The sequence below is a fragment of the Antechinus flavipes genome, chromosome 3, assembly GCF_016432865.1.
Source record: "Antechinus flavipes isolate AdamAnt ecotype Samford, QLD, Australia chromosome 3, AdamAnt_v2, whole genome shotgun sequence".
In the NCBI taxonomy this organism is placed as follows: domain Eukaryota; kingdom Metazoa; phylum Chordata; class Mammalia; order Dasyuromorphia; family Dasyuridae; genus Antechinus; species Antechinus flavipes.
In genome coordinates this window covers 244,065,131-244,077,686 of record NC_067400.1, presented here as the reverse complement: position 1 = coordinate 244,077,686, position 12,556 = coordinate 244,065,131, and the positions used below count along the sequence as shown (strand labels likewise).

Sequence of the window (12,556 nt, the reverse complement as noted above, 5' to 3'; positions counted from 1 at the left end):
TTTGTTATATACCAAATTCCTTTTATTGTCCTAAATTTTAATTTCTGCTCATATGATGCATATCATATAACCATATGAAAGAACAAAGAACAACTGTTCAAAGTGATGATGCATTAAAAATAGACCAGTTCATCATCCTTGGTTTTGTTGGTTTGGTAACTGGAGAGAAGCAATGGCTTGTTTTCATGAGGGAGACTTTCAAATACTCGAATATGTATGAATTCCTCATCACCAACATGAACCTAAGAAAAAAAATAATAAAATAAGTAACTGTTACAGACTAAATATATTTTATTCTATTTAGACTAAATATCAAGTAAGGATTTTCTTTGTATGTCTTGTATAAAGACAAATCAGGGAAAAGAAGGTGAATAACTCCAGTATTTTTGCCCAGAGAACCCCAAATGGAATCCCTAAGAGTTTGTCACAACAGAAATGGCTGAACATAGATACAGATAAACAAACCAAAGGATGTACACAATAGTATATATATAGTACCTGATGATAGCTTAAAGGTTAGTTACTGTAGTAATTTTGCAGGATCAGAAATTATCCAAATTATAATCACAAAGCTCCAAGACTATTCTTAGCTTTTTGGGGGGACAGGGGAAGAGAAAGGAAAGGAATTTGAAGGGAAGAGATCTTTCTCCACCACTCTTCCTTTTATTTCTTCACCTCAAAGGCAAGGAAGGATCTTCATACCCAAACTCATTTTCATACACTCAAAACACTCTTCTCCATCCCACAAGTTTTTTGAGTGGTTTAGGATTAGTCTGTGTCCCAGTCATCTCTCACCAGTCCTATCAGTGCTTTTGTTACTTTCTAAATTGTGGTATCTGGAACTTAGGGAGTATTTAATCTAGTTAATGAAACTGGAAACATCATCACTTTTGCCAGCCCCTCAAAATTTACTAGGATTCTCTCCAAACAATTAACTAAAAAGGCACCTAAACTAGATTGTCTCCAAATCATGAAGGCATCTAAAATAATACAATGTCAGATTAAAAAACCACTGTACTTCTGTATGATACCTTAATAAAGTAGTTTGTTCCAGCGACCACTTGACTTTTAAATTCCATCGTCTTAAAGACTGGAAACTTCCTATTTTCTTTGGCTTCGAGCTGTGTCTTTACCTGAATAATAAAGGACAAACCAAAAAATTGTGTCTGAATAATTAGAACTGAAGGAAAAACACAACTTGAATTCATGGTATATAGTAATTATTTTGATGATGAAAGTTGGCGTCAATAAGTATAGGTGGAATAGTCACTTATTTTAAAATAAAACAATTGTTAAAATTGCTTACAATTATAATTAGTGGCAGAGAATTACTAACCAAACAAGGGGAAGAATCATAAAAGAGAAAACTGACAACTTTAGATAAATCCAATTTTAAAAGCTTTTACACAATATACACCAAAAAAGTCTAAGATCCAAAAGAAACAGAAAATAGCTAAAAATTTATTACACTAAAAGCCATTCCTCAAGTCATAAGTAGTCAAAATATATGAATAAAACATTTTCAAAATAAGATTTTGAAGTTCATCCTATACTTTTGCAGTGGGAAATAATAATTACTAATTATTAGGAAACAGTCAAAAAAATTTAAAGAATATCATGCATGCTTTAATGGCTCCTGTTTTACAGCATGTTTGTTCTAAATGTAAAAGAATTGCAAATCAAAACAAATCTGAGGTTTCATTTTATACCATGCAAATTAGAAAAGATGGCAATATCTATTGGTCATGGGTAGAGAAGCACATTGATAGATGAGAAGTGGTCTCTGTGTTTTGGGCACTAATTTGTTATACAAGATGTCAAGTATTATTACTGTTTTCCATAGCTAAGGCCCACCAAGCAAGCTGTTCCCTGATTTTGTGATAACAACAATTCTTTGCACTCACTTTCTGGAACTGATGGTCTCTGAACCCAGCCAAATACCAGTAGGTTCATACATGAAGCCCTACTATGAATTGACTTTTTGTCAATAGAAGACTTTGCTTCACTGCTGCTGTTTTGCCACACCACTACTGATTCTTGGTTTAGCCAGCCACAAATATCTAAATCAAGGCTCAACCACTCTAAACTAGATCCCCTTAGGGGCAGGGCGTTGGCAAAATGTTCTAATCTGTGTAACTAGGCTAAACCATTTCCCTGATTTTGAAAATAAAATTCTGTTGGATTCCTGACTCCTTTCTAATCTGAAATCAAGGTCCCAATAAATACCAAAATATTCATAGCAACATTTTTTTTTTTTTTTGCAAAGAACTGGAAATTAAGTGTATACCTATCAACTGAAGTATAACAGAAAAAATGACGGTATGTAAATTACAGACTAAGAAATGACAACAAAACAATCCAGAAATACACAAGATTTAACATGAACTGATGTAGCGTGCAATAAACAGAACTAAAAGAACTATATACATGATAACTACCACAATTAAATGAAAAAAAAATTTTTACAAAGTACTTAACTCAAAGTAATGGAAAAAACAAAGACAAGAAAGTCCCAGAAAATAAAGCTTTTTCCTTGTGACAGTAATAAGGAGAACCACTAGAACATATTTTTTTGTATAGTTAGGCAGTCACTATGCTTTTATTTGTTTTCTTTGACAGAAGAGAGTTGGGGTGGAAAATATTTGTGATCCAAAGACCAAAGAAATCAATAAAATATATTTTTAAAAAGAATACTGATACCAATGTTTTCTCCCATTCTCTCTACTGGTGAAAAGGAAAAAAATAAGACTTTGAGTAAGTTTTTATGATTATCCCGTGTAATATCATCATAAGATCAAGTCATTACTAATACTTCCCATAAGAACCAAATAGGTGAGTCAAGATGAGTCAAGCCTCTCATTTCGTGATAGTTAAACACTCTAACTTTAGCTACAAATTTACAAAACATTTGAAAGGTTAATTTTTTTTTAGATTCTAATTTTTATCAAAATTTAACATAACCCTAAAATTCCATGTTTTGTGATATGTGTATACACAATATACGTATGTATGTATACACACACATACATATATATCTCTAGATTTTTGAAGTTTGTAAAAACTTTAAACAGTTGCTGCTCATTAATTTATTTTCATTAAAAGACTGCATTTATCATTTCAGAATTGAAAAAAGTCCCTCCTTTCTCTCCTTCCTCTCCCTCAAAAAGTTTTGATTAGAACAAAAAATAAAAAGCTTAATAGAGATGGATCAGATGATCCATTCATCGATCTAAGTGTTTCCAGAAAACGTCTTCCAGAAAACGTCGCATACACAATGCATGACCAGATCCCCTGTCTTGTTACAATTTAACAACTCACAAAAGTGAACAAAATTAATTTCAATTATTAAGCTTTCAAAAGATGCTTTTTGTAAGCTGGAAGCATTTATACTTAAGTTATTCAAGTTTAAACTGCCCTAATACTTGTGGAACACCCAGTCTTGTGGGACTTTGAAGGCACCACAAGACTAGCAGACGCTAATTCCGGGATGAGTTCGAGCTCCAAATCTGAATCCTAGGTGTGGTTCTCGAATAAGATTGTTGCTACAGAAAAAAATAGAATTTTTCTTTTTCATTTTGTTATCTCCAGTCTCGCATACAGCAGGTGCTTAATAAATGCTGAGTTGCGTTGAGTTCTTTCTCAACGAGGGGTGTCAGACTTAGGGAGGGAAGAGACCCAGGCAACGTCTTCCCCACCCAAAGAAGCTCTTTTTATGGACGGGACGGCCTTCTATCGATGGGATGGCAGCGCGGGGCTGCGGTGGCAACGGAGCCCAGACAATCTCCCCAGACTCCCCCGCAGCTCTTACCTCATCAGCAATCCGCTGCGTTTCAGCTGTGGCCGGTTTCGTGGCCGAAGTCCCTCCGCACATCATCTTTGCAAATCAAGAGGCAGAGTCAGAATGAGGGAAGAAGGGATAGACCCAGAGAGAACACCTGGGAGGTAGTCACGAGCCCCATCTCCCACGTGATCCGCGAGGTCCATTGCCTCCAAAAGGGTGACAGAGTAAAGAATGTGAAGACTACCGAAAAGAATCGAGAAGCTCCAAAAGAACCTCTTAGAGACAGGAAAATAGTTAAATCAACTAGGGCAGGAATCAATTTGTCTGTGTGCTGTGTTTCCACCGAAGTGGAGGATCCGTCTTCAGCCTCTGGTCCTTCCTCCCCCCCTCAAACTTTGACTCTTGGTTTCGCCCGCTGCCTTCAGTCACGAGAAAGAGTTGCGGAACTAGTCTTTCCGCTTGTTCGGGCTTGTTTTAAGTCTTTGGGAGAACTTTTCGAAAAGTTCCTGGAAGATGGTTTTATTAGAGGGCGTACATTTCTGTTTAGTCTAATAGAAATTTACAAGGCGCTTCTATCTCCGGAGGATGCAGTGAGAGTGCTTTTACTTGGGAGGGATACCTTTGTGTCTTCTTAGCATTTGTTTTGGACCTTTGCTGTCACTCAGAGCTACCCGTTTAATTCTAGGCCTTATCACCTCACCTAAATTATTCTAATTAGCCTTTTCATTGGTCTCCTGCCTTAAATCTCTCACCTTTGCTTTTCTTATTCCAAAGTAATTTTACTTAAGTGAAAATCTGAGTGTTATTCTTTTTTTTTTTTTTTCCAGTAGTGCTCAACTCACCTTGACCCTGTTGAGCATTAGAAGGAGACCCCAAAAAGTTGGGATCGCAGACCAATGTTTTTTTTATTTTATTTTTTATTTTTTAATTTTTATTTAATAATTACTTTATATTGACAGAATCCATGCCAGGGTAATTTTTTTACAACATTATCCCTTGCACTCGTTTCTGTTCCGATCCCCCCCCCCTCCCTCCACCCCCTCCCCTAGATGGCAAGCAGTCCTATATATGTTGGATATGTTGCAGTATATCCTAGATAAAATATATGTGTGCAGAACCGAACAGTTCTCTTGTTGCACAGGGAGAATTGGATTCAGAAGGTATAAATAACCCGGGAAGAAAAACAAAAATGCAGATAGTTCACATTCGTTTCCCAGTGTTCTTTCTTTGGGTGTAGCTGCTTCTGTCCATCATTTATCAATTGAAACTCAGGTCTCTTTGTCAAAGAAATCCACTTCTATCAGAATACATCCTCATACAATATCGTTGTCGAAGTGTATAATGATCTCCTGGTTCTGCTCATTTCACTTAGCATCAGTTCATGTAAGTCTCGCTAGTCCTCTCTGTATTCATCCTGCTGGTCATTTCTTACAGAACAATAATATTCCATAACATTCATATACCACAATTTACCCAGCCATTCCCCAATTCTCCATTCATTTTCCAGTTTCTAGCCACTACAAACAGGGCTGCTACAAACATTTTGGCACATACAGGTCCCTTTCCCTTCTTTAGTATTTCTTTGGGATATAAGCCCAATAGAAACACTATCGCAGACCAATGTTGCGAGGTATCTTAAGACTTTGTAGGTGAAATAGCCCAGGTAATAAAATTCAGGACAGCCAAATGTTTGCAGTTTAGAAATCATTTATTATTTATTTACCAGTCAAGATGGCTGGTGGGACTCTCAGTAGACTTACCCTCCGGAACCCAAGTAGAGATAGGCTTATTAGCAATTCTTGTTCTTCCTTGCTGTTACAACAGCGACTCGGCTTCTCCCTGGAGAAGGGAGATGCTGGGGATCACTGTCTGACATTGTTAGACAAGCATTCTGTCAGAACATAACACTTCCCTTAAGTTTAAGCAACATTTTCCTATAAGCCTGAAGCCCTTTGACCCAGGGATGAGGGGGCCAGTCTTTTGTCCATTTCAGTGGGCTTGAACCCATCTTCAAGTTAAGGGGCAAAGTTTATTGTAATTGAAATGCCAATTGAAGTGGGCTAAATTCCAAAAATTTTAGCAAACCGGGGATGGGGACAAGTCAAATTTATAGGAGAAGTTAGACCAGAGCTTCCTGTTACTCATTTGCTAATTTTGTAACTTAGTTAGATATGGGGGCTATTCACTGACCAACCAGCTGACAATCAGCAATGTTTGTAGGATTATTATCCTAAGGCCAGAAGACTTTAGAATCATTTACAGACAGATTGTTAGAACAATAGCACTCTAAGGTCAGGGGACTTTAAGATTACTGCTATATTTCCCTAATATATATATATATATATATATAAAATATTTCTAAGACTAGAAGGCTTTAAAGTGGTTGACAGACCAATTGTTAGAACAAGCATACTATAAGATCAGGGGACTTTAGGATTACTACTATATTTCTCCTAAAAGCTGTACCTATTTTGGATTTTTTTTTTTTTTTTTTGTCAGAGAAACTAGAGTGCTTTTCCATTTTCTTCTCCAGCTTATTTTTCCGATGAGACACTAAATCACACAGGGTTAAAGTTCCAGGGTCACACAGTTAGTAAGTATCTGAGGTTAGTCAGTTTTGAACTCAGCAAGATGAGTCTGATTCCAAGCCTCTTGATCAATCCTAAATTGCCCCATGTGGGACATCATCAGAGGTGGCTTATTATACACTTGTTGAATAACTCATTTATAATCTTGCTGTATCTTCATATGCAAAATTAGCCAAAGGCATTTCAAGCTTAAACCTTGCTTGATCTTTATATATATATATATATATATATATATATATACACACAACCAGCATACAGGAAATATAAATCTGCTGATACTCTTGTGCAAGAGATAAGATTGAAGTAGGCATACCTAGTTTGAAATAAAGATGTGACAAATTCACAATGGCCATTCTATTTGCTAAAAGGAAGGTCTATTTAGAAGAGTTTAATAAACAAAAGAAGAGATAATATAGGTACCAGGAGTGGCAAATATGAGTTGGGAGAGAATATAGTTAGCAAGGTAAAAGACAAGTTCTCTAGGGGAATTCTAAATTAACCAGGAGAAATGCAACACTTGTGAGTTGGGAATAAACCAATAACTGGTAAATTAGATGAGATTAGCTAGAATAAGAAGAGATGCCATTAAAGGGTAGGTACTATGTGTGGGGGTTGAGGGTACGCAGAGGGGAGAGAGAAGACAGAAAGAGTAATCTCTTAGTAGGCTTAATCCTGAAAAGAATTTGGCAAAGATTTTCACCAAAAGCAGATCTTATGGGGAAATAAAGCCTGCAGGGTTTCTCAGGCAGGAACTCAAGAGGTAGGGCCAGAGAGCTGCATAGAATACACCTGGCAGGCCAGGACCCAGACCTGTCTGAAGATATGCCAATCAAAATAGTGTGGGAAAGATAACTTCCTTCATGTATGCAATTATGATTAATAGAATTTATATTATGACTGTCTTAATTTATGGTAATAAGATAGTGGGAAAGCTAAATTCCCGTCAAGGTTGTTGTGAATGTCTTTAAAGATGCCAACTAAATTAGAGATAGGATAGATGAATTAACAATAGACTCTGACTTTATATCATTCTACACAAACAGGATTGGGGTTCTTTCTGACAAGAGAATGTCATTTCACATCACTTAGATCATGAGAAAAGCTGAAGTGGGTGGCATAAAACTTATTTCCTAATATAGGGTGATTGTTCTTCAGTCACGTCCAACTGACTCTTAATGACTCAGTGAACTTGTCCATGGAGTTTTTTGGGCAAAGATACTATAGTGGTTTAACATTTCCTTCTCCATTGTGTCTCCATTTTATAGATGAGGAACTGATACAAATATGGATTAAATGACTAATCCAGGGTCACATAGCCAGGAAGTATCTGGGGTTAGAAGTCACTTAAACTGAGTGTTGCCTCAGTTTCATCATTTGTAAAATGAGCTCAAGAGGAAAATGAAAAATCACTTCAGTATCTTTACCCAAAAAATCCCAAAAGGGGTTGATTGAAACAACTAAACAACAACAACAAAATTAGATGTTATAAAATTCAAATCTGATTTGGTCAAAATCTCTCCTGAAACTAAATCGGTGTGGTCTAACTGTATTTGTTTATCAGTTTGATTGTGGTAAACCAGAACTTAATAAAAACTATATTTGCTATTTGGCATTAACACATTTATTAGCTGTGTAACCTTAAACAAGCTACCTCATATCTCTTTCCCTCAGTTTACTGATCTGTAAGGAAATAATAATAGTGCTCACTTTGCAGGGTTCTAGAGAGAATCAAATTGTATAATAATGGTATTCTTAGCACAATGGCTAGCTTATGGTAAGCACTATATAAATGTTAACTTATTATTATCATTATCACATAATTTCTCCATACTGAATAATTCTATACAAGGTTTCACATGTGATTAGTATAAAATATCAAAGGGTGATAAGATTGTTGATTTTCTATGTAAGATAATTTGAAAATATGTTCAACTAAATTGAGGTCACCTGACTGGTAATAAGTTTGTATCATGTTTTAAATTCATGCTTATATTGTGAAACTCAAAACTATTAGAAAAATAGCTTCTCTTGTAATTTGGGTAATTTTGGATTATACAATTGATTGTTGTTTGAAAGATTTGGGGATTTAATTTTATTTGGAATTTTTTTGGAACTTTTATTTTTAATTTTTGGAACTAATTGGAACTAGTTTTATTGGATTTAATTGGAACTAGAAGGTAGCTACTTAATTGACCTTTCCCCTAAATCCTTTCAAACACTTTTACATAAGACCATGAAACAATTCCTGCAGCAGCAGAACACACAAGGATGGGGTGAAATAATTTTCCAGCCAAATTATAAGGTTGGCAAGAAAGGTCTGCCACATCTGGGTGAGAATGGAGAACAGTCCAATGAAAGCTCTTCCAGCTCTGACCAGGCACCAGCAAACCATAAGCAGGCCTTTGGAAGCAGTTGCTTCCAAAGTAAGCCCACAAACAATAAGGGAGGGGTGGGGGTGGTAGGAGAGGCTCAAAAAATAATGAAAAGGAGATTACAAGGGTTTCTATGCTGGCGCTGGGGGTCAGGATTCCGTTGTTTTTCCCATACTTAGATCTGAGTTGCAGTCCAGGTTGGCAGTACCAAGGCAAAGAGGAACACTAGCATACTGAGTTTTCAGCTTCAATGGATAGAGGACACTTGTCACAATTCCAGTGTAAAAAAAGTGTTTGTGCTCACTTACAGACCAGAAAACAGTTCAGGAGAGTTGTAAATGCATCTTACTTAGATTATGCTATCTTGGAAGAACTGAAAATTTATAGGTCCCTAGAAGTATTTCTGAACACATCTGCAAAGAAATCCCTAAAGCTTGGGACAATGCGACCTCCATCTTGGAAGCAGAACCCCACTTTAGCAAAGAGTTAAAAGTCAAATAATAGACTGGAAAAATGAACAAACAGAAAAAACTTCTGACCATAGAAAGTTACTCTGCTGACAAGGAATATCAAAACACACTTAGAAAAAGATAACAAAAAAATCAAAATTCCAAAATCTAAGGACTTCAAAAAAAAACTATGAAGAACTCAAAAAGCATCTTGAAAATCAAGTAAGGTAAAAGAAAAATTGGAACGAGAAATAAGTGATGCAAGAAAATCATGAAAAAAAGTGTTAATAACTTGGTAAAGAACACACACACACACACACACACACACAAATATTACTAAAAAACAGATTAGGCCAAATGATATGAGGAGAAGAATTGGCCAAATGGAAAAAGATACAAAAGTTCATTGAAGAAAAAACTCCTTAAAAAAAGGAAAATTGGCCAAATAGAAAAAGAGATATAATAGTTTCCTAAAGAAAATAATTCTTTAAAAATAAGAACTGAAGAAATGGAAGGTAATGATTTTGTGAGAAAACAAGAAACAATAAAAACAAAACCAAAAGAATGAAAAAGTAAAATGATGTGAATTCTCTCATTGGGAAAAATAACTGACCTGCAAAACAGATCAAGGAGAAATAACTTTAAATTATTGAATTATCTGAAGGCCATGATCAAGAAAAGAGCTTAGGCATCATCTTTCAAGAAATTATCAAAGGAAACTATTTTAGAACCAGATGGTAAAATAGAAATTGAAAGAATCCACCAATTATCTCCTGAACAAGATCCCCAAATGAAAATTCCCAGGAATAGGATAGCCAAAGTTCAGAGTCCAAGATCAAGGAGAAAATATTGTGAATAGCTAAAAAGAAACAGTTCAAATATTATGGAGTCAATCACGATAACATAAGACTTAGCAGCTTCTATGCTATAAAATTGGAAGACTTTAAATATGATATTCTGGAGAGTAAAGGAGTTAGGATTACAATCTAGAATCATCTATTCAACAAAACTTAATATAATCCTTTGGGGAGAAATGGATATTCAATGAAATAGAAGATTTTCTTTTCTTTTCTTTCTTTCTTTTTTTTTTAATAACTTTTTATTGATAGAACTCATGCCAGGGTAATTTTTACAGCATTATCCCTTGCATTCACTTCTGTTCCTATTTTTCCCCTCCCTCCCTCCACCCCCTCCCCCAAATGGCAAGCAATCCTTTACATGTTGAATAGGTTACAGTATATCCTGGATACAATATATGTGTGCAGAACCGAACAGTTTTCTTGTTGCACAGGAAGAATTGAATTCAGAAGGTATAAATAATCCGGGAAGAAAAACAAAAATGCAAGCAGTTTATATTCATCTCCCAGTGTTCTTTCTTTGGGTGTAGCTGCTTCTGCCCATCTTTGATCAATTGAAACTGAGTTAGCTCTCTTTATCGAAGAGATCCACTTTCATCAGAATACATCCTCAAACAGTATCATTGTTGAGGTATATAATGATCTCCTGGTTTTGCTCATTTCACTTAGCACCAGTTCATGTAAGTCTCACCAATCCTCTCTGTCAAATAAAAGATTTTCAAGTATATTTGATGAAAAGACCAAAGCTGAATAGAAAATTTGACTTTCAAATCCAATATTTGAGAGGCATAAAAAGGTAAACAGAAAAAGAAAATCATGAGGGACTTAATAAGGTTATACTGTTTCCTACATGGGAAAATGACACTTGTAATTCATAAAAACTTTCTCATTATTAATGTAGTTAGAAGGCATATCATGAATTGCATATGAAGGGATGATATCTAAAAAAATAAAATTAAGGAATGAGAAAGAGGAATGCATTGGGAGAAAAAAAAAAGGGAGAGGTAAGAATGTGGAAAATTATCTCATTTAAACGCCCAAGAAAAAGTTTCTACACCAGAGAGGAAGGGAGGGATAAGAGGGGGAATGAATGAATATTACTCTCATCAGAATTGATTCAAATGAGGGGTAACATATATACTCAGTTGGGTATAAAAATCTATCTTGCCATACTGGAAAGTAGGAAGGGAAGGAGGTAAGAGAAAGTGAGGATGATAGACAGGACGGCAAATTAGGTAAGATGATAAAAGGAAAACATTTTTGAGGATGGACAGTGTGAAAGTGTTGAAGTTGGGAAAGGATTCCAAAAGGTTGGGAGTCACAGACCACTGTTATAAGGTATCTCAAAACAATTTGCAAATTTGAATCCATATCCAAGTCAAGGGGAAAAGTTTATTGTATTTGTAATGCCAATTGAAGCTGGCTAAATTCCAAAATAATTTAACAAAGGACTCGACAGAAGAGAGAGATTTATAGGACAAAGTTGATTAGAACTTCATGTTACTTGTTGTAATGTCCGTCCTAGTTCTCTGGAGGATCTCGGGACCAGCCTTGATCTTAGTGAAGGAGTAAAGTAGGCAAGAGAGCCACCAGGAGGATAGTCAAAGATGGAATGCCTCATTTCCAATCCTCTCAGCTCTTAAATGTCTTGTTATAATTACATCATTAGAGGATACCGAGTATGTGAGAACTAGAGAACCATTATATCACCATACTAAGTACGAGGTATATGTGAACTAGAGAACCATCATCTCATCAGTCACACTGAATTAACACCCTGTTGTAAGTATCTTTGCTTCAAGTATGCTTTTCTCAAAGTTCCCCAATATCTGCGGTCCTCTAGAACTTATTTGCTAGTTTTATGACTTACAGATATGTTTGAGGGGTGGTCTATTTACTATTATCTCAGGAACTTGGCTATCACTGACCAACAGATTATCTAACAGTCAGTAATGTTTGTAGGACTATTTAAGGCCAGAAGATTTTGAAATCATTGATGGACAAATTGTTAGAACAATAGCATTCTTAGCTCAGAGAGCCTCAGAATCCCTAGTATATCTTCCCTAAAATCTAAAAAAAGAAATATATTCCTAAACAGAGACAGAAAGATTGCCAAAACAATAACACTCCAAGGTTGGGGTGGGAGAACCTTGGCATCACAGATTCCAAAGTCAGTAGATTTAAAAATCACTGACAGATTGTTAGAATAGAAGCACCCCAAGATCAGGGGGACCCTCCTACTTTTCCCTAGAAACTATACTTCTTCAAAAGGAGAGAAAATAGAATAAACAACAGTATGGGGGGAATAGAATGGAAGGAAATACATTTAACAATCAAAACTGAAAAAAAAATTGAAGCAAATTTCTCTGATAAAGACGTCATTTCCCAAATATATAGAAAAGAGTAAAATTTCAAAAAATAAAAGCCATTTCCTAATTGATAAATAATCAAAAGATATGAACTGCTCTCAGATGAAGTAATTAAAACTATAAACATAGGAAAAATTCTC

General features: G+C 35.5%; 1 protein-coding gene across 1 annotated transcript; it reads right to left on the bottom strand.

Moving 5' to 3' along the window:
* Positions 1-3,964, bottom strand: CSTB (cystatin B). The gene is made up of 3 exons (XM_051984793.1): positions 3,809-3,964; positions 1,032-1,133; positions 1-242 (listed from the first exon to the last, which is right to left on the bottom strand). Exons 1-3 carry the CDS (start codon positions 3,872-3,874, stop codon positions 114-116), a joined length of 297 nt encoding a protein of 98 aa, XP_051840753.1. The 5' UTR covers positions 3,875-3,964; the 3' UTR covers positions 1-113.
* Between the last annotated feature and the right edge of the window lie 8,592 nt (positions 3,965-12,556).